This window comes from Larimichthys crocea, chromosome XVIII (assembly GCF_000972845.2).
Source record: "Larimichthys crocea isolate SSNF chromosome XVIII, L_crocea_2.0, whole genome shotgun sequence".
Classification (NCBI taxonomy): domain Eukaryota; kingdom Metazoa; phylum Chordata; class Actinopteri; family Sciaenidae; genus Larimichthys; species Larimichthys crocea.
The window spans coordinates 5878689-5900914 of NC_040028.1; the positions used below are offsets into that span (position 1 = coordinate 5878689).

At 39.9% G+C, this 22226-nt stretch overlaps 3 protein-coding genes across 3 annotated transcripts in view; 1 reads left to right on the forward strand and 2 right to left on the reverse strand.

Annotated features, from left to right (window-relative positions):
* Positions 1 to 149: 149 nt before the first annotated feature.
* On the reverse strand, positions 150 to 9097 carry ccnt2a (cyclin T2a). Its single transcript, XM_010736134.3, has 10 exons — positions 8856 to 9097; positions 8110 to 8191; positions 7852 to 7980; positions 7489 to 7549; positions 6970 to 7032; positions 6113 to 6158; positions 3971 to 4134; positions 3685 to 3755; positions 2080 to 3382; positions 150 to 1932 (listed from the first exon to the last, which is right to left on the reverse strand). The coding sequence occupies exons 1-10, from the start codon at positions 9011 to 9013 to the stop codon at positions 1862 to 1864; spliced, it is 2148 nt and encodes a 715-aa protein (XP_010734436.1). The 5' UTR covers positions 9014 to 9097; the 3' UTR covers positions 150 to 1861.
* Positions 9098 to 10199: 1102 nt separating this feature from the next.
* Positions 10200 to 16587, reverse strand: acmsd (aminocarboxymuconate semialdehyde decarboxylase). The gene is made up of 10 exons (XM_010736135.3): positions 16432 to 16587; positions 15329 to 15373; positions 13090 to 13186; positions 12952 to 13001; positions 12051 to 12287; positions 11770 to 11863; positions 11224 to 11319; positions 10947 to 11119; positions 10489 to 10587; positions 10200 to 10399 (listed from the first exon to the last, which is right to left on the reverse strand). Exons 1-10 carry the CDS (start codon positions 16486 to 16488, stop codon positions 10337 to 10339), a joined length of 1011 nt encoding a protein of 336 aa, XP_010734437.2. The 5' UTR covers positions 16489 to 16587; the 3' UTR covers positions 10200 to 10336.
* Positions 16588 to 17541: 954 nt separating this feature from the next.
* tmem163a (transmembrane protein 163a) overlaps positions 17542 to 22226 on the forward strand; it is a 59937-nt gene continuing 55252 nt past the window's right edge. The window contains exon 1 of the mRNA XM_010736142.3: positions 17542 to 18143. Coding sequence (XP_010734444.1) covers positions 17942 to 18143 — 202 coding nt within the window. The 5' untranslated portion in view covers positions 17542 to 17941. The remainder of the gene's footprint in view (positions 18144 to 22226) is intronic.

Genomic DNA, 22226 nt, shown 5'->3' on the forward strand with positions numbered 1-22226 from the left:
AATTAGACATGCCACTGAATTTCTTTACTAGAAGCTTCTGCACAAACATGTCAGTTCCTGTTCAAATCTACAGATCAGTAAATTTTTTCTACTCCTAGACTCTAGTAACATTGATTTATGGATAATAAAATGACAGCAACAACCAGAGCTTAATACTGAATCAGGGTAGTGGCAACTTTGAAGTTTATTTGTAGTATTGAACTGAAAAGAAAGAAGAAAACAAAAACAAGGATGAGAGTGGCTTCTACGTATGTCCACAATTGCTTTTCTTCTTAATGAGGGTACAAACTGAGCCTCAGGTTTATTGTGTATGCGCACACTCCAAATGTGTAAATCCTTCAAGGACAGAAGGGGCGGTTATGTCGTGATTAGAACAAATTTAATGTAGGAAACTATTGTAAAGACGTGTCCGGATAGGTACATGGCGGTAAATGTAATTTCAACCAATTGGATGAATGACAAATCCTACATGGCAGATACTTATAATATCCAGCAGATCACGTTGCATACAGCCAAATAGTCACTTTCCTGAACTTAGAACTGAGCTATGGGTTTCTTTTTCTGAATAGTTAGGTTGATTGAATAATACTTACATGTGTCCCCTTTATGGGCTGACATCAAAGGGCTACAGCTTCATGTCATGAAATTATGTCTGATGCACTTCAAAGTAAAAAGGGTTATGTAAACTTTAATAGCACACTACTACTGTCTGTCAGTTGTTGTTTTTTTTCTTTTTGAGGCACAACCTTTGGCATCCAGCTTAAGGTCTACTTAGAGGTCCCAAAAAAATAATTTTTGGTACAAATTGCATCGCGCTGATGTGATAAGTATGTGTTGGATGTGCCAGTGTTACCGAGGGCAGCAACTGATATTTACAGTACAGCGCCCTCTGTAGGAAGGCTGTAAGAAGCACACACCACTGGAATGCTGCAATCATTCACCCGATGATGCCCAATCCGTTAATCAACAAAATAAAAGTCTTTTATAGGTATTATAGTTATCTTGTTATACTTACAAGCAGCTCCAAACCTGAGTAGTCATGGTATAGCTTTTTTTTTTCTTTAAACATACAAAAACGTATGTACATTTATCTCCACTTTCTGTAAACAGCAAGTACGTGTTCTCCTTTGAAATCCCTTTGATGATTGAAACATGCAAATCAAACGCACAGTACTTAAGTATAAAAAGAAATCAAGACAAGAAAGTAATTGAGGAGATGAAACTTTACACCTAAAAAAAATTGCATCCATCAATAGTACTAAATGGAATGCCAGCCAACATAACTTCAACTCCTCTCCACTGGCTTCCTCCATACAACCGCAGAAATGTGATTCAATTAAATTACTCGTAAAAAAAAAAAATATAGGAGGAAAATGAAGAAAGTACATCTTCCATGCCTTTTATAGTACTTACTAATACTTTTGTTTTCCCATATGGAGATCTGAAATGTAGGAAAGGACTTTCCCTCCCCAAGAAAACACACACACACACACACGCACGCACGCACACACACACACACACCTTTGCACATTCCTAGACTCATTTGTGGAGGAAGGAGAACCAAGCAGCAATTCAACACACTAACAGAAAGACAGGACTGAGCATCACAACCCAGATATCTGACAATCAGGAAGCATAATTTTTTCATTTTTCTTGCCTCTCAGAAAATGAGAAGTCCGACAATACTTTTTTTTTTTCTTTTCTTCTTTGCAGATACATGTTTCTGCCTTTCAGTAAAGGGTTTATCATCACAAAGTTATTTTTCCTAGGGCACTTAACAGGGAGGTGAGCATAGTCTTCAAAGTCTGTGGGTAGTTTGTTGCCATTTCCATGTGCTGGCCATGGCTGCAGAGTGGTGGACTCAGTGTCTCTGCTCTCCCACTTCATGTGGCGATTCACTAGGAGGGTACTGCTGAGAGGTCCGCAGCCCACCTGGGTGTGACAGGAGGGGGAGGAGGAGAAACAAGAATAAGGAGGAGGAGGGGGGAGGTTAGCCATAGAGCTGCAAGCCAGACAAGACACACTGCAGTACAGGAGAGGAGCAAGGAGGAAGAAAGGGGAAAGAAAAAGATGTAGTACCTGCAGCACCAGTGCCACCCTTGGAGATTTTGCTCACTTTCGAGCAAGAAGTGGAGAATGAGGAGGAAGGGTGGTGGTTGTGGCTGGTCTCGGGGTACAGCCTCTTGCGTGATGAGGATGAAGACAACGATGTGGAGCCAGGAGGAGCGAGCGTAGTCCCTTCCATGCTGACCAGTCCTGGAGGACCCCGTAGCAGGCCTCCTGGGCCCTCTGGGCCACCTCGCCCATTCCCGCTGTGTGAGTGAGGATGAGGGTGACTGTGCTTGTGGTGGCGATGGAGGTTATGATCTGCTCCACGATGTTTCTCCTTGCTCACCAGAGGGCTGGAATGTTTACTCTTGTTGTTGTTGTTGGCTGCCATGCTTTCATCTGATGAGCTGTGGCGCTCTGATGAGACTTTTATCTTCATCTTAAGCTCGTCTTTGCTCGATTGTCCACTTTTATCCAACTGGGAGCCTCCACCGGAACCAGGAACAGCCAGGCGGAGTTTAAGGGAGCCTTTGTCCCGTTTGTCACTGTGATGACGTCTATCTTGTCCTGAAGTTGAGGAGGAGGGGACTTTCATTTTCATTGGGGAGGCAGTGGTGCTGCCACCACCACTGTGGGATGTTTGGTGGGGCTGCGAATGTTTTCTATGGTCTACTTGGCTCATAAAGGATGGTGCATAGGTAGAAGAAGAGGAGGAAGACGACATATCCCCCCGCGCGTCGCAATCCATTACTCCTCCATGCTGTTCCTGACTACGTTTCTGGCCAGAGACAGCCAGCTCTGCAGCATGTTTCTCTCTGTATTTGTCCAGAGACAGCTTCTGGGCTGGAGTAGGTTGTGGGGGAGGAGGCTGAGCTGGTGGAAGGTAGGCAGACTGAGGTGGTGGCTGATGCTTGCCCACCCCACTCCCACCAGATCCTTTTTGTTCCTGTTTGACAGGGCTGAAGTCTAAGACTGTTTTCTCAGTCCTGTATACTCCCACATGCTGAAGCAAAGAGGAAGTGGAAGTCTGCAAGGACAGTGTGGGTTCTTGGAGAGGGATGCTGAGGGGTTCTTGTTTTATACACGTGGAAGGGTACCCTGCTAGGCTCTGGTTCCCCTGGGGCCATTCACTGTGGCTAGCTGGATTGTATGTGCCAGCCAAGCTGTCCAGAGACAGAGATGCAGTAAAGGCGGCGCTTGCTTTGGAAAAAGTTGCGTTGGAGGACGACAGTGAAGCGCCATCACCTTGTTCTTGGAGCATGGAAGGACCAGCAAAGGAGTTATCCGTCAACTGAGAGTTCTCAGTCTTGGGCTTTTTGGCAGCTTGTGTTGCCTAAAAGAAAGACATTTACCACGCTGTTTAGATTTTGATTTCACGGTAAGCTCACTGAAGGGAGTTTAACAGTGATAGTGGGACAAATAATTTAACATAGCAGAATTTATGTTATTGAGATCTGCCACAGTTGTACGTATAACTGGGTTCTAAGTCTATAGTTCAGACATTTAAAGTTTTTTCAGAACTGCATTTTGGAACTAACGCTTCTTGTTCACACCATCACACAGGGATTGATTGTGTTGCTAATGAATCAAATTTAAAATTACAAACACATGAAATAAAACACCAAGGTAGCCTACCCTCCAGTTGCGTATCCTCTTTAACCGGCTGGGTGTCTTCTCCAGGATTTGCAGAAACTCATGGGTCAATTCTACAAATGCAAAAACATGAATATTGTCAAAGAATTCTGAATTCTGATGCTAAACAGACACAATGAAACACTTTCTCTAAATTCTATTACCTACATACAAATGTTCACAAAAACACAGCCGCATAGAAAAGCTCATGAAATAGATGGCAAGATCTGACATTACTGCTTCGTAAATCTCTGTATTACGTCATGAAAACGTAAAACTTGAATCTCACCATCAAGCAGCTCAAGAGTGACAGAGTTGTCCACATACTCCCACCAGTGTTTTCCGTCAGTGGAAACTGGGATCTCCCAGTTTGACCACTTGCACGCCAGGTGGATGCAAACACAGGCGATCACTGTGGGCTTGTACTGGAGGCAGAAGGTAGTGAGGTGTAGACTGTAGTGTGTGTGAGGGTATGTGCAAGTGATGAGTGTGTGTGTGTTTGAGAGAGTGAATATTTCACATATGTGAGGGTATAGGTATGTGAGTGAGTTGATTCAGGCCAGGCGTTTGTCACGATTGGTTCCACATGTGGAGAAAAGAGAAAAAAAACAAAACAAGAGGGAGCAGACAGCTTTAATTTAATGTAGGCATTGGTTTCAAAATAGTCTATTTAATAGTGTTGAAACAATCTCATAATAACAGCTTCACATGTCGAAAAGACGCCACAATAAAGGTGACACCTCTAACGATAACTTTATCATTTGTGTAATATAAGGTCATAATTTCAAACATGGCTAAAAGTGCTGAATTGTCATGTGACAATGACTTATGTTTTAAAGCTGGTTTCAATGCTGGGACATCAAAACGAAAATGAGGAAGGTGTGGAGGGGGCCACATGTAGTCTACCCATTGTGAAACACTGAACCCTGAGGCCACCCATGTGACAGTTACATCATCGTACAGCTAAATGACAGGGGGATGCTCTTACAGTCATCTCTGTACTCGCCTCTGCTTCTATGGACTGTGTTGAAAGTAATAAACCCAGTGGGTCTTCCAGTCTAAGCATAGTTTCAATACTGAAAGCCTTCCTAAAAACACCCAAGATAATCTGACCTACGACTCAGGTAAAATTGTCATATATAACATTGTTCTACAGTTTGGATCATAGACAGTACAACATATAAATCACAACAACTGAACAGTTGAAACAGACACAAAATGAGACTAATACAATTTAAAACCACTGATGATTTTGTTTTTGGAAATTGGATCCCCACAACCATTTAATCAGTCACTTAAGTCACAAATAAACCATTAAGTAATCTTAATGCATGAAGGGAAACTTGTCATAACTTTGCATTTTAAAAACACATTAGGAAAGATGGGTGGTAAACTTGTACCATGAGACAAGTACAATGTCTGGAGTCTGGTCTGTTGGATTACTGTGGCCTTAAACAAAGTCACAGCCAACATCTGATGACATTTCAAACCTCACCTCAACTCTAGAATCCCACTGCAAATGAGTCTTTTGAAATTAATTTAAATACTTTTTAGAGTATTGAGCTATTTTAAGAACCATTATTGGCTACAACGTTCACTTTAAATTACTGCCTGTTAAGTGCAAAACCTCTAACATTGTTCACAGTCAGCGTCCAGACATTGTCAACTGATTTGAAGTAGTTAGAAACAATGCATAAATACTAATTCCTTTCCACCACGTCTACTAAAAACAAACCCTTTAAGGACCCAGTTTTTCTACAGGAAGAACACTTAGTCCTTGCTTTGAAATAAATCTCCAAATGCATTTATGAGAGATATTCAAATAGTTATACGCATTACATATTCTACAGGTCCTTAATGGGTCACATGTTTTTCTTCACATCTTTTACATGAGCTACATGTATGTAAGAATGTTGCAGAAGAGTTTGAAGACAAGCAAATATTGCAAAGAGTGAAAAATATTTGAGGAGATAATGCATTTTGAACAAATGGATATGAAAAAGAAAATTGTAAGAATGAACTTGCGGTACTTACCGGAAGGACCTCTACGAGAAATGTTTACATCTGTGAAATCTTTAGCTGCTATTCAGGCTACCAAAGTGTCTTTCTTTTAGACTTATGCACTTTTTCGCAACCGAACAAACATGTGGGTTTCAAGCGCACCACTACACTTCACATCTTGCATTCAACCCATCTGTGCCAACACGTGGTCCCTTGTACAATACACCGCACTGCGACTGGGGCCGGTAACGCTACAAGCCACCCGGTCCTGCTCCCTTTGAACAAAAGGAGGGAAGCTGAGGGGGAGGAGGCAAGCGTCCCAACAACCACCAGCGCAAGTAGGGCCCGTTGGACACTGATAGGGTACCCTGCATTACAGGAAGCTATGGTGTGCAGTCAAAGTGCAACAAAGGAGGGGCAGGATAACAACCTGTTGGTAGCCATGAAATAGGAAGTCTGTGCCAGATCCTTGCTTGCTGCAAGAGAGAGAAAAAGAGAAAAAACAGGGAAGGGGGAAAGACAGATTACCATTTCTGCCAGGCAAAAGCTTGTCATTATCATCAGGTCAGGAACTGAATGTTTAGTTCATTTTCATTACACTGATTAAGCCGAGGCCAATGCTTGAACCAAAACAATACTTGATGCCAAAGGTTCATTGCACATCGATTTAAATGTGATTTTGTATACATAGTTATCCAAAATGTAATCCTCTTAACAGGATACTAACTTTTGAACTTGCAAATGTCAGCACTGACATTTTTGACATGCCAAAAAAGGAAGAGCATGGGTGGAAATAATAAAAGTAATGACTGGATTGCATTTAGCTACTAACTTGTACTGCACTGGACTGGAGCATCCAGTAATGTTATTAATAACACGTGTGCTTTTCCAAAACATCTGCTTTTGAGAAGGCCTACAGATAGTTTTTGTTCTGTGATCAAACAGGATATAAAATACAAATGTCATCAAGAACCACCGTTTAATCCATGTCAAGTATAACCAATATCTACGGGGGGCAGTTTCTAAGTTAAAAAATGAACTGGCAAACCCCCCAGAAGAAAAAAACGATATTATAATTTAGCCTTGGACTTGGCCTAATACGTGTCAGTAATTGTTGTTGATTGTGTGTTATGTCATACAATGAAGTCAAAAGGTCATCAAAAAGAGCATGGTGTGCGTGGTCGTGTAACCATTAAATCAGCAAGGTTTTCACCCCCCTCCCCACCCATATCTGAGGTGGGACAAACAAGAGCAGAGGGCACAAAGAGCAAAGAAGGAAGCCTCTACCTCGCACTAGCTGGGAACATTTCACCACATCAGTGTGTGGGTGATCAATAGTAATTTCAAAGCCTGGAACAAAATACATGACAGGTGAGTTCAACACAGACACAGTTTGGAGGTGACATGTCATTTCATGATTAAACAAACAAATCTTGTGCTTGAGTTTAAGGCTATCAATTATACGATTCTAGCTGGTATGTTAAATATGTATAGTGGAACTTTGGATGAGAAAATGATCTAATATTCCCATAAAAGCCTCATCAACCACATGTTTCATGACTAATGTCAGCAATGAGAGAATGACATGTCACCTTTACATGATTTATTGAAAATATGTACATGACAAGTTACCCATACAGCAACTGATAATAAATTTCACTCAACGGGCTGTGATGAATAAATTCAACAGTGATCAGTAGCATTATTCCTTTAGTGATAATGATAAGCCAAAGATAATGATCATGATAAACAAAACTATCTCTCTCTCGCTCTCTCAAGTCATCCATTCCAGTCACCACTACTTACCCAGGGTCTGCAGCACTATGGATTCAAGTATCACCAGCTCTTGAGCTTGCTGGAGGTATGCCTGAAGTTTGATAGACAGTCATTACAACACAATTGTAATGAGTCTATTAATCTAAACCCCCTAACAACTGATTTAAAATGGCCAAAAGCTCCAAACAAAGAGGCTTGTTTTACTGTTAATGCAAGCCTTGTTGGGTTGTAACAGTGGGCCTCAGGCAGTTAAAATAAGGCCCTTTGTAGAGGGCAAGGGAATTTGGCACAGCCAGATATACATATGGAAACCATGACCACTGAGAGAACTGGAAAGTCAGATGTAGAAAGGGGGGAAAAAAACAAGCAATATGTAGATCTTCCCGAACTTACATTGCTTTTTGTGTCTAGAGGCGGTTCTTGGGAGTTTAGGCAAGCATGTGCAACCTTGATCACATGTTCGAGTTTCCGGGGTTGTTCTTCCACTTTTGCGGCCAAGAATAAGGTGGTGGGAGATATTATCTGTACCAAAAGCATTGAGACATTTATATACAAACCCATACTATTCAACAGTGTAATTTTGGTGACAGTCTACCTAACATGTGATACAGGTTGCAGGTCAATAGGACAACATTATGTAACAGTACTTACATTCCTATGGAATTTGGTGAAAGAGTGGTGCATATAAAATCTATGCATGTAAACAATGGCTGTATTGATTGTTAATTGAGAGCTGGAGGGCAAGTCAAGGGAATTTTTTACGTTTGCACATGGTGTAAAAATAAATAAATAAATAAATAAATCACACCGTCAAAAGCAGACAGAGTAATTCAACTATATGCCATTACATCGAGCCAAGTTACGCATCATTCAGCGTCGTGTTAACTCTGTTGAAGAGGGTCAGCGTGAATCAGGGTTAACAGCTGAAACAACGCCACTAACTTATCGCAAGCTAGGAGTCTTAGCTTTGCGATAACTGTACTGCGCCGACGTTAGTTACAGAAAAAACAGCTTCATATCTTAAATAACAACTTTGTAAATAAGCTAACATATTCTAATAAAGCATGAACTAGTCTCCGTCGAGCCGGGGGAGGGGAGTAAAGACGTGTTATGTCAGTGGACGTCGGGCTAGCAGAGGCTACAAACGCGCCTAATGGCCTTTAGACGTCATACTATATTAGCGCGTGGCTAAAACACGAAACTGTAACAACAGGATTCAGATTAAACATTATACGGCACGACAGCACTTTGACAAACACAAAAACAAGACACACTAATTGTAAAAAGCCACAGTGGTCCTGTCTGGCAGCAGCAGTCGGTTTAAAATCGGCTAACGTTAACGGGCCCGCTACGACAGTTAGCGCCGTGTCTGCTTCCAGTTTGTTTACAAAGGATACACGTTCAGTCTCTGGCCCATGTCTTGGATCAGATTCGCTGCTTGTTGTCGGTAGGAGAGCTCCCGGTCTGGTTCTACTCCACTTCGGTGGGACGGCGTGTTTTCGAGTTGCTCCCGGGTGAAAAACCATTTCGACGAAGATCCCCGGCACGCCGCCATTGCTCTACAGCGTTCACTTGGGCATCGAGAAAGCGGATGTGACGTCGTTGTCGCACAGGAAAACACTTCGTCTTTGCTGGTGATTGGATGCGTATCCGCAGTTACAGTGTTCACGTTTGAAAATACTCACATTATGTTTCATATTAAGAGATTGCATTGTTTTTTTTATCGTTTTATCAATGAGTGTATTCACCTTTTACACAACACTGTTTAGTTTAGGCTAATTCCATTGTAGGGTGTCTGCATGGTTTCTCTCCTCTCACAGTACAAAGACGTGCATGGGTTAATTAGTGACTTTAAATTGCCCATAGGACAGTGGTTCTTAACCTGGGTTTGATCGAACCCTAGGGGTTCGGTGAGTCGGTCTCAGGGGTTCGGTGGAGCCTCCGCCCTGGAATTTTTTATACCATTTGTTACAACATATCTTTGTGAGCAATCGTTTTCGAGGATGCTGGACATAAAAACTAAGAAAAGGAACAGACTTTGCTGTGAAAATGACATGAGACTGGCACTTGCCAAGGTGAAGCCACGCATATCTGAACTGGTCTCTCAAAGGCAACAGCAGAAGTCACACTGAGGTAAGTTGTTGTGAGTTCATGCACTGTGTTGGTTTTGTTATTTGAACAAGGTGATGTTAATGCACGGTTCATTTTGTGCACCAGTAAAAAAAATCATATTTTATTTTTTACTAAAGAATGGTTCGGTGAATGAGCATATGAAACTGGTGGGGTTCGGTACCTCCAACAAGGTTAAGAACTACTGCCATAGGAGTAAATGTGAGGGTGAATGATTGTCTTTTTGTAAACACTGTACAGGGTGTACTCCACCTCTCATCCAGTGCTGGCTGGGATTGACTCATGCAACCCACGACCCTGAAAATGAATGTTATCAGCCCAATTAATTTGTCTCTGTGTTCTGTCTCTCTCTATCTATTTGTGGGAGAATTTAAATATCTGAATGCTAAATAAATGCTTTAAGATTAAGATTGTTTCTAAAATATTATCATATATGTATTAACACAATATCAGTATTTAAATATCACAGTTATCTCCAGACTGGTATATCAGGACACACCTATCACATACCATTCTTGCACACAGCAGCATCCATTATCTCCTCTCTAGGGTTTTATATTGAGTTCAAATGAATGACGGAAATTCACAAAACACTAAGTAAAATACTGAATTACTTTATTATAGCAGACAGTAACAAAATTGGTCGTATCTACTATACGAGCTGTCCAAAATCATTCTTTAAAATCATATACGGATATTAGTATGAAGACACTTCACTGGATCACTGGGTGGAGCAGATTTTTCTCTCTCACTCAAATTGCTCTCGCTTCAAGCCCAAAAATTCCAGTGCATTTCCAGCAAGCAATTTATCCTGCGAAACAAAAGAGCACACATCATCATATTGAATAGTGGCTCACAATAAGACTAAATTGTCTTCATAAGAAGGGAAAATGTTGTTACCTTTAATGTGTCATCAAATTCATCCATTGACTCAATCAGTGATCCCGGTTGCAGCTCACCCAGCGGAAATGGGTAATCTGTTCCCAGCATCACTTTGTCCTGAAAGAGGAAAACATAAATGTTCACTTTTTGTGTTGAATATGTTCAAGTACATACACCCACTTTCTGTCAAATTGATGAAAACGAGAATAGTTGCTGTCATCAGTGGAGTTATTCTGAAGCGTCAGAGTGCCTCCTACAACAGAAGAACACTGTGCTTCTCTACTAAGACTCAGTACACAGTTTTTGTACCCAAGGTTGAAGTGGTTTTACAAAAATAACAGCTGATGTGTTCAAGCCACCTACACATTCCTGACATTCAAAACTGACAATAATCGTAACTTCTCAATGTGCAAGCCCTCTGTGACCATGAAAATGGTATACAACATGGTGTGTAATGTGCATGAATATAAGCTCACTTTTCCAATAACATCAAGGAGCAGCTTCAGGGCAATGGGATCATGGACTAGGGAGTCAGTGTAGAAAGAACCAAGGTATTTCCGTGGACTTATGTTATTGTCCACTGCACACAGGTCAGGGCGGACTTGGTGGCCGTGTTCAATTCTACCAACCGTGAATGGAAAAGAGCCACCTGTAACCAGATGAATAGACAACAACAATATAGGCTCATTGCATCTTTCCCTGAGCATAAAGGACTGTGGCTGTGACTTTACAGTTGAAACATTTGAAGTATACCTCCATGTGCAAAGCAGACTTTCAGTTTAGGAAATCTCTCAAAGATGCCCCCAAATATCATCGAGCAAATAGCCATGGTTGTCTCTGATGGCATGCCTTTGAGATGGAAAAGACAACAACACATAATGTTTCTCTTTAACTGTACTTAGTATAAATGTCTTGTTGTTATTATGGTACAATGCAAATGGGTTTATATACTAAGCTGTGCATTATTGGTCACTATTAACCATAACCATAAAGAATCATGTATAATGTCAAAATGCTAGAAAATCAACACCACTGTGGGTGTTTTTAACATGTGGGAAAATACAATGATTTGGTTTTGATGGTTTCATTACAAATTTTAGGAAATAGTGGGTATAATGTCTGTGCTGTGCTTTTACTTTGTTATGCACAGGTAATTAAACATGGATCAATTTCAGTCAGAAAATGTCTTGAATGTACTTTCAAGAGAAAAGTATATTTGATTTTTATTTATTTATTTATATTATTGATTAGTCCAGGGGAAATTTTCAATAACTCCGGTTTCTACTCCATCTCCCTCACCCACCAGCCAGGGCAGCCAATACTTAGCCATCCTCCCATCTGTTTGCATGTCCCATGGGTGAATAAATATGGAGCAGCCCAACTCCTCAGCTGCCTGCATGAAAGATAGACAGCAAGATCAGTATTTCTCCAAGAATTTCACCTGAATAGAAAGGAATGTCATGCACTTCAAAATGAAATAAGTCGAACAACTAGTGAAGTGTAAACACAGGTACAAATGACAACTCACAAGTAACAATGTGTTATAATGTAAGCATGTGAAGTACTATTCAAAGTCTCACAGCATAGAAAGGATGGAGTTCAGAGGCATTAAGGTCCCAGTTGTTGATATGTGAGCCAATCTGCACTCCAGGGAAGCCCAGCTCCTTCACACAGCGCTTCATCTCCAGTACAGCCAAGTCAGGGGCTTGCATGGGCAGAGTGCCCAAGCCCACAAACCTCTTGGGGTGGCTACGCACTGTCTGGGCCAGATTGTCATTTAAAAGCACACAGAGATCCAGAGTGTCATGAGGTTTGGCCTGTAATCCAAAAATAAGACTAAAATAGATAAATATAGTGCACAAACCAACGGCACCTGCCACTTTACTTTACTTTACAGACTGAAAAAATATATTTGCACACCAAATTTGCACTGTGTACAGTCTACTGTTTACATATTTGATTGTTGATTGTACATGTATACTGTAAATAACTGTAAATCCTGTCCATACTGCCATATTACCATACTTATTTAATAACTAATAACTCTGTTTTTAAATACAACTGGTGACATTATTGCATCACAGATGCCTTTGGCTTGTATATATTTTTAGATTTATTTATTTCTATTTTAGATTTTTTTATTTCTTTTTTTACATCTTTTACTATACTTGTGTCCATGCTCTTCGGGATAAGAGAGTAACTATTTTCAATGCTCTGTATGTCCTGTACACATAGCAGCATTGACAATACAGTTGACTTTGACTTTGACTTTGATTTTGACTGAAGAAGAACCAACTTTGTAGACAGGTATTGTATATAAGCCGCTGTGGTGCATAAATTTGCTCCTTTTTTCAACAGTAATGGGTGGGTGCAGCTCGGAGCAACAAACAAGATGATGATTCAGGTCTAAAACACACAACAATAAAACATAAAGGCTGTAGTGTTTTTGATCCAAGTTGCTCAGACTTAGTGAGCACTTACCCAGTAACTGAACATCACAGGAACAGTAGAAAGAGCTTGAACTGTGACACCTGAAGGCCATAAACAGAAACATCAGTCTTAGGCATCAATAAGATGAAATATTGCGATACTTGTTGGCGTTCATGCCTGTACATATACCATGTTGGTCCATGTCTCTTATGCGTGCATTTGCATCCCAGCAGTTTTCCTGAATCACTCGGAAGAGCTTCCCATCCTTCATCATTTCTGCTTCACCCTGAAACACATTAACTTATGACTTATGTTGCTTGCTCCTCACTGTATACAGTGTTAATTTGACTGACTTGTTCCTGTCTGTCTCTTTGCCGTCTGTGTCCTGTCTGCAGGATGCGCTGTGACATTATCGGTTATCCATTAGATTTTGACTGTGTCACGGAGTTGTATTGTCATTTTAAGACACTCTCAGCATCTCTTGGAGTCAACTGAAAGCCAAGTACGTCTCATACAGATGCTGAAAGGATGCTACTTGTGTGTCTGTATGAGACGCTGAAGGGTGTGACAAAGCGTTGGTATTTGACTTTGTCTGGAGTATATTAGTGTGAACGGCTTCATTTAGCGTCTCTGCCTCTCCTCTGGCATATAATAGTTCTCAATAAAATCATGAATCTAGCCTGATTGTTCCTCAATGCTTAAGTCTCGTATTATAACATAAGTATACATGACAAATCTCACGCCAAATAAAAAGGGAAGCCTCAAAGCCCCTCCCTCATGTATGGTAAATTGTCCTGCATGCAAACCATCAACCACCAATCATCATGCTTTGGTATTTATCCTTGCTCTTATTGATTAGACAGGACCCCTAATATCTTAATTTAGCTACAAAAATGTGAGACGTCTTTGTAGTCTTCAGTAAATATTCAGTTCATACTGTATGTGTACAGCAATTCTGACATGATAAATGACAAAAATATGATAAATCCAAACAAATAGCTGAGATAACTCTTACCTTCTCTTCTGTTTCTAGGCTGAGATTCTAGTTTAATAACACCTAGTTTCTGATCCTGCAGGATTTACAGATCTTTGAACATTTTGTTTTCTTTTACCTTTCACACAGTGTTTCTGTGTGTAGCTGTCTGCCAACCCTTAAAGGAAAGGAAGAGATGTGATGTAAATAGATTTGTCTCTACTGTGTGCATGCATGCGTGTGTTCATTTAGTTATTAGTGGTGTGTGCAATTTGTGAACTGTACTAGGAGTTTTTTGGGGGCCACAAGCAAAATCTTGTTCAGGGCCACTAACTAGCCTAGGGCCCTGTCCTCGTCTCTCTGTGAAAGAGTCTGGACAGCTTGGCAGATTTACTGTTCTTTTTCTCATTTCCCTATTCAAATTTATAATTTTCAACCTCATGAGATTATGTGGCATTTGGCTTCCATAACACTTCAAAACACAACCACATGGTGGCAGCAGACAAGTGATTCCTGCTGTTTCATGGTAAACAAATGTGATGTAAATTTTCATTTACACATGACATTAAAATCTAAAGATGGACAAAATTAAAAGGTTCTTGATGCATACTTAAATGTAGATATCCAAACAACATCTGGATCATCATTACACCACAGGTTACAATGTAACTTGGAGTCTTCAATCTTGCTTTAACTTTAGCATCAGGACTTAAACAGATGTTCACCACCAGACAAGACCTATGTATGCCAATGCATCAACTATTTGTTCTGATGTGCAGTTGCCTGATGCCAAAGCTCAGTGTCCGCTGCTAAAAGTTTCAACAGGTTCACAGCTTGCAGCTGCAAGGATGCTCTGTGAAGTATTAAAGTGAATCTCTCTGATGATGCAGGGGCAGCATGCTGAGTTCTGCAGCTGCGTACTTGGGGAGAACCGGGCTGACAGGTCCATGGATCAGGAGCAGACACTAGACTCCTATGCAGCAGATGTGACTCAAGTCATTTGGTCCAAGTCTCAAACAAGTCCTAAGACATTTGTTCTTACAGGGTAAATCAAGTGAAATCACATGTTAAGTCAAGTCAAATCACCACTCATATTAGCACATGTCTAATAATTATATTATATAATAACTTTAAAAAGCCTATATATTTCTTTATTTCTTTAATTTTTACTGGCAAAGACTGATGATGACTATTATCTGATCTGATCCACAGACCATATTGAAAAACATACAATGGAGATATTCATGTCAAGTCATGAGACTTTAATTTAATAATTGAAATGAAGTCTCAATTAATTTATTTTCTGTCAAGTCATTAAAATAGTGACTCAAATTGATTTGAGTCAAAGTCGCAACAAGTCCACATCTTTCACCCAATTGCATAGGTTCTCCTGTACTCCCTCTCCTGCATCCATTCTCTGTACATGCATACAAGTAAAACAAAAGTGTGACTCACCTTGCAGTGATGGTGAAGCTGCACAAACCCATCATATCCATATCTCTGAAAAACATGCAAAAGACTGATTACGCTTAATAATTGATTAAAATACCATATTTAGAAACACGTATCTGGTGAAGTTAATTTAGTGTAAAATCTTTGTATTTATACGTGGGCATAGTTTGAGATCCCACACATGTCCTGCTGTGGAAAATGCCTCTTATTGATTGTGTTTTCACATCTGCGAGGATTCAGTCTTCATCCTGGAGGACTATCCACTCCAATGCCCTGGATAACTCGAAGTGGATGCCATCTGACTCTTTTGCATACAAATGAAGCTGTAAATGATCTATGTGAGCAACACAGTCAGTAAAGCCTCACTTGATACCCCTGAAGATCTGCAGTGCTGTGTACTTTGTTGATGCCACAGAGAAGCTCAGTCTTTTCGAAATGCAAGATGGGCTTTACACCATTCTTTTCAAAAGTATGAATCTATATATTCAATGAGAGGCAGTTTGTGAAAAGGAAAAGGTTACTACTTCAGTACATCTCTACATATTGGATATTCATACAGTTTTAAGAGGAGGAAGAAACATTTGTCGTTATTATTCACGTACAGTGAGAACAAGTGAAGTGAGAAAGTGAGAAAAGCCAATGTGAACACAACACAAGGGTTTAATAGCCTCCATGTGTACTGATTATTGCCAGTACAGAAAGAAAAGAAAGAAAGAAAGAAAGAAAGAAAGAAAGAAAGAAAGAAAGATTGTGGAGTCTACTGACTATCTCTCCTACAATGGGAAATCATTAGCTCAGGCCAGGCCTTCACAGTGACACAGACATAAGAGCAGGAACAGATAGGACAGGCAAGAGTAAAGCCAAAGCCACCTATTGATTAAAGTTTAACCATCCATAGAGAACACAGATTTATGGAGTGAGCTCTTAAACTCCCTGCTGACACTCCAATGGGAAAAGTCTGTACATTTTATTTTACTGGCATTTAACAGTGTTTGAAACAGAATAGACACAAACAAAGATGTGTTTTCTTTAAACCTACTCAGCCATGCAAAATTAGATCTAAGACCTGTCACTTCCTTAAAGAACTCATGTCTCTCAGTGCCTACCTGCTTCAAATTGGGCCACTCCTTTGGTAAAATATGATTGTGAATATCAACCTTCATCCTTATGATTACCCTTGAGAAAATGTGGAGGTCTGGTGACAGAGATTTCTTGCAGTAAATGAGCAAGAGCCTGAATTTACTCTCCGCCCTCAGACATAAACCAGTGACTGACAGGTGAATGGCTGCTGGGGCATCCTGGTTATTTATTACCCAGTCTATAAAACAAACAGAAAGTAGTTCGGAGTGGAGATCTAACCAAGTTGATAGTTGATATTCTGAACCATGAAGCGATATTATAGCCTAATATTTATTTACATGCCACTGAACCATATCACACACACACACACGCATATATATATAAAGTTTAAAGCAGCATGCCTGTGCATTATGCTGACTCAGAGTTTTCATGGTGACTGCATGTTTGGATGTTGCAACAGCTACATTACGCCTGGCATTTGCATGCGATAGTTTGACTGTAGCTGAAAGCTACAGCTGAAACTCAATGACTGACAGAATGCAAAATAAATGATGTCAAGCTGACTGATTACTATTTTATACGGAGATATTCCTTCCTCTCTTTTTTTTTCATTAGGCCCAATTTATATCATTACCTGCTCACAAGCCTGCGTTATGTCGCCGCCTGGTGGTCGATTGTTGTAATCGTATGAGGTCAAGATAGGTGGAGGCAGGTTGTGTCATTAACAAGGTTAAAGATGTGTGAATAGTTTATTTCCATGGGTTTTGATCATTTCACAACCATTCTGAGATTCGAGGGCACATTCACCAAGAAAGATGCGAACCAATTATCTAATTAGACAAATAAGCATTAGACTGATAAAAGTAGCCTTGTGTGATTACAGGATAACCCACAGAAACAATATAACATTTATTTTTTTCACTTTTTAATATGATTCTTTACTTTTATGTAGCTAAAATGAATGAAAGTTGTATTCATATACATACATAAAACAAATCTGATTTGCAGGAAAACTCTGTGAGTGATTTGGGTTAGATGGCTCTGATTATTTCACGAAGTGGCCTGTCTGGGAATAAGGTGCTGAGTTCTGAGAGGAGGAGATAAGGAGGAAGGGGAGGAGGAAGGGGGAAAAAAAAACTTGCTGGCACCGCCTGTCAGATTCACAGCAGATCTCAGCAATTTATCGCATCGCCGCATCTAACCCTAAACTGTCTCTAACTGCCTCCTTCGGACAGGGTATTTACACTGAGGCTGCAGAGCTCTTCCTCGCAGTGTTGACTTCACACAGAGGGAGTTGGTTCGCTGCTGATGCTGAGGAGATAAAACCTTTATCTCCCATCTTCTCTTATCGCCATCTCTTCTCTTTCTACCCCCCCTGCGCAGCCTGAGTCGACACCGGTGGCATATTGGACGCGCTGGATGGCTGCTGCACTTAGCGAACCGGCGTGAATCTTTTTTTTTTTTCCATTATCATCATCCCCATCATCATCTTTCTCTGCTTTTGAGTCTGTAAACAAACCTACAACTGCAACAACAATGACAGACCCGACGACTCAAGAGTCATACCCTGTCCCGGACCCGACTATTGTGGATCCCTGCCCGGGCACAGTGCGGAACGGCCAATGCGCCCCGGATGGATTCACCAACAACCATCACCAGCAAGCCAAGACCCATGGCCAACCTGAGACGTTCACCACGGGCCAGGAGATGAAAATCACAGATAGTGTGGAAGGAGAAGGTAACTTCATTAATCTCTGTCATGTTTGGAGCTGGTTTTAAAAAAGGAAAAAAAGTTATGGCTGAGCATGTTCGTGAATGTGTGTGTGTGTTTAAGGGGGCCTGGGGAAGATGGGAGCGGTATTTTTACCCATTTGAGGTATTTTTAGTCTGATGATTTGAATAATTTATGATAGTCCTACATCAGCAGGATTCAGAGTGAAGAAAAAAGTTGAATTCAAAGCTAGAAATGCTTAAAATGATGATAGTCTCCAAAGACATTCATTCATTCATTCATTCATTCATTCATTCATTTCACTTGTAAGTAAGTCAGGACAAAGTTGGTTGTGGGAATTTTTAAAACATACAGTTTGCCTTAAAGCTTCACTCTGATACCAGTCACATGCATGCCTAACCCTGCAGTGTGCTTTTATATTTGCTTAAGCACATGAGAGAATGACTGTGTGGGATTTATCTACTGATATAATCCCATTCATTATCTCATACCCATAAACCCGAAACTACACATTCCATAGAGGATAATAAGAGGCCCCCACTTATACAATAAACCCATAAAAAGTCTGTTGTGATCCATTCGGTCGGTTTATTTAATGCCATGTATAGATCATACTTCAAGGAATACTTTACGTTTTAATTAAACCATGCAGCTTTAAGTAATTGAGCATTTAGTCTTGAGTAATTAATAAAACCTGCAATTATTGTGTTCATTGTTATGATTGTGTTAGATTTTGGGTTATTTTTAAAAGTCAGAGTCACTCTATAGTATCCAACCTTGCATCTACCAAAGCAGAAATACAGAAAAGGTCATAATGAATGACGATGGAAAAGATGCATTTAAACTTGCTTAAAAACTTAATCCAGTGATTTCGATTTGCACTTGTATAAAGTCTGAGAACTTGTCAGAGATGGATTTCTTTTCAAAATTACGGTTTCAACAGGCTTATAACCCTGAGTAGTAGTGTAAAATTTGAGGCATTCACCTTTGTGTTGTTTTGCTTTTGATGTCAAATGAGTTCCTTCTCAGAATGAAGGATCGTCATTAAGATATAGATCAGGCAAAAAAAACAAAAAAACATGAAAGGTCCTATTTGGAGCCAGTGTTTGTCCATTCTTACAAATATGGCAGTTCCTGGCAGACTTGATAGAAGAGGACCTGTGACATCTATAGAGGGTAACAAATACATAACGATTCTTATTTCAGGAGATCTAATACTAATGAAAACACACTTATGCATATTATATAATAATTTTCTACCATTTTCTGTAAATACAGCCCCCTAAATCTCACACCCCGGAGATCTATATAAGCAGGAGGAAACTTTACTTTAAAGTGAATTAGCAAAAGATGTTCAGCACAATATATTTCTTACATTCACACTCTCACTATCTACATCCCTCCTCCGCGTTCCTCATCTCTCTCTCCTATTTACATAAAATGTCCCCGTCATTGCTGTTACAACACCTCTGCAGTCTGATCATGCATATCCATGCCAGTGCTTCTATCTATCTATTTATCTGTCAAGCTAAGATATGTTGTTATTGTATAGTTATGTCATTACAATAGGATTACAGTACAACAGGGACAGGTTTTCATATTATAAAAAAAGTAATTAGTTTATTTCTTTCAGGTCACACTTATCCCAGGAGTATTATATTCAGTCATGTGTTTCCTGGCTTCGTGTGTGTGTGATCAGCCTTTCGAGCTATGACTGTTAATTATTTTTAGAAAAGAAAGTTGTGACAAGAGAGAAGTGTCAAGAGGCAGACGCAGACGCAGACGCAGACACACACACACCTAAACACTCACACCACACAACCCACATAAACTTGTGCGTGATATATATGAGATATTGAGCACATGCCTTATGCTGTTTGATCCCCCCAGCCTGGGATCATGTGAGCAAAATGGTTTAACCATGCTGTCTCACTTCCCTCTGCCACGCACACACACACACACACACACACACACACACACACACACACATGCTGGTTAACAACATTCATGTCCTTTCAGTTTTTCTTCTAAGTAAAACACTTTGACACCATTGTATTGTTTGTTTTACTTTTAGTTTTTTGAGTAGCTTGGGCACTATAAGTGCAATTCTATGAACAGTGTTCTTGTGCCTGCAGCTACAGAAAATGGCATCCTTGAATAGTGTGATCACTGATTATTAACAACTTCTTCTGTAAATTAAAGAGGGTGTCTGTTGAAACATTCCACTCATTTAAGCTTCACTTACTAGTGATCTCACTATTTATTGGCTGTGTGAGTATCTATAGAAAACCACCTAGGCCTTTAAGCACCTTAAAGTGTTATCAGAGCATGTCAAGCCAGGTTATAAGACATGTGTTTGGAAATGTCACATCTATGTAACACAACATGGCTTGTTCCTAATGTGTGCTATAATGTGCATTTTTAATTTGCACATATTTAGAGCCTGTCACAGTCAAGGAAAGTATAAACTTTTAATTTACCATACACTGTAAAAGAATAAACTGTAAAAAAACAAACAAACAGCCAAATGACCGTAAAATAACGTAAAATATCATAAATCAAGTAAATGTTAGAAACAAGAGAAAGACATATCACAGATTAACTGAAATATTATGATACCTTCAATAAAGTGATGATACTACTAGTTCTGTGCAAATTACTGTCATTTTATTTAAATCTGTATGTAATTAAAGAAAGTAGTAAAATGAGTAATGTTCTGTAAATTAGGTTGCAGAGTTTGAAAATTACACATATTTGTAAATCTGATCTGAACAGATAATTATTGTAATTTTCATAATTATTGGCATAACACTTAAAATAATGTCTGTAATTTGAGTTTTGTATACAATGTTGAAAAATAGAAAACTACTGTAAAAAATTTTTTCTTACAGTTGTTGTATTTCAAAGTTTAGAGAGTTGATCTTATGAGTGGTCGTGTTGTCAAGTTGTTGTTGCGAGTCATGTGACTGACTCCCTCACACATACACATGTATTCTAATAAGGCCATTTATGCAGAGAAACCCTGATGGATACCTTCCAGATGACTTTTAGTTCCATTTAAGCACAATATATATGATGGGCGTAGCACGGCCTAGCACAAGAATTGTCTGTTATGGACTTTTCTACCCTTAGGTTACACAAGGTCACGTGTGGGCCTTGAGGTCCTCGGCAGTAGTAGTTGTTTGGCTTTGGTTGAGAACCGTAGGTGCCAGTCTATCTCAACACTTTGGTGGCCAGGGCTGAAGAGACCTACTGCCGCCTTTCTAGACATAATAGATAGCTTGCCGTTGACGTTCCAATCTGCGTAAACAGACATCTCTGTCTCCAGACTAGAATATGCTGACAATAACACCTGCATGGGTAAAGACATTGTCTTTGGCTAATTCTGGGTGTATAGTATTTGTGGTGTTATCTTGGGGTTTAAAGTCTATCCACCAGCATGAGTTCAGGAGAATATGAGACCGACTCAGGCACTTCTGATGAACTTTGAGAGAGTGTCTCTAATTCTCCTTGGCCAAGCGTCAATAAATATTACAGCATAAGACATCAGAGGAACACTCCTCAACACTTTATTACCTCCTGACCTCACCACTGACCTTTGACCTCAGCAATTTCTCCACAACATCCCACAACATACATACATATATATATATATATTTTTAATGAATTCATTATAAAACTGACACATAGTTTAACAATTATAGATGCATAACTACTAAAATAACTTTCTTAGTATAGCTGCAAGACATTAACAGTACAGGATTTTTTACAGATGCATTATGAACCTTTATGTATGCACTTGGATAAACAGTAGTTACTGACATTTGTAGATACAGTTCAGTGGAAGGAGTACATTGCTTGGTCTGGCTATCGTTTCGAAACAGTTGGCAGTGATTCACTGGTGGGAAGCGAGTGAGGGATCATATCCCAGTAGCAGCACCAACTTCCTCTGGATGCTCTCTCTGCAATGTCTCCTTCTGTCTACACCCACACTAGACAAACAGTGGAAGATGACAACAACCAAATAAAGCTTTAAACAGATAATAATAAAAAGATTTGGTATGATCATGTTGTTTTTGTCACATACAA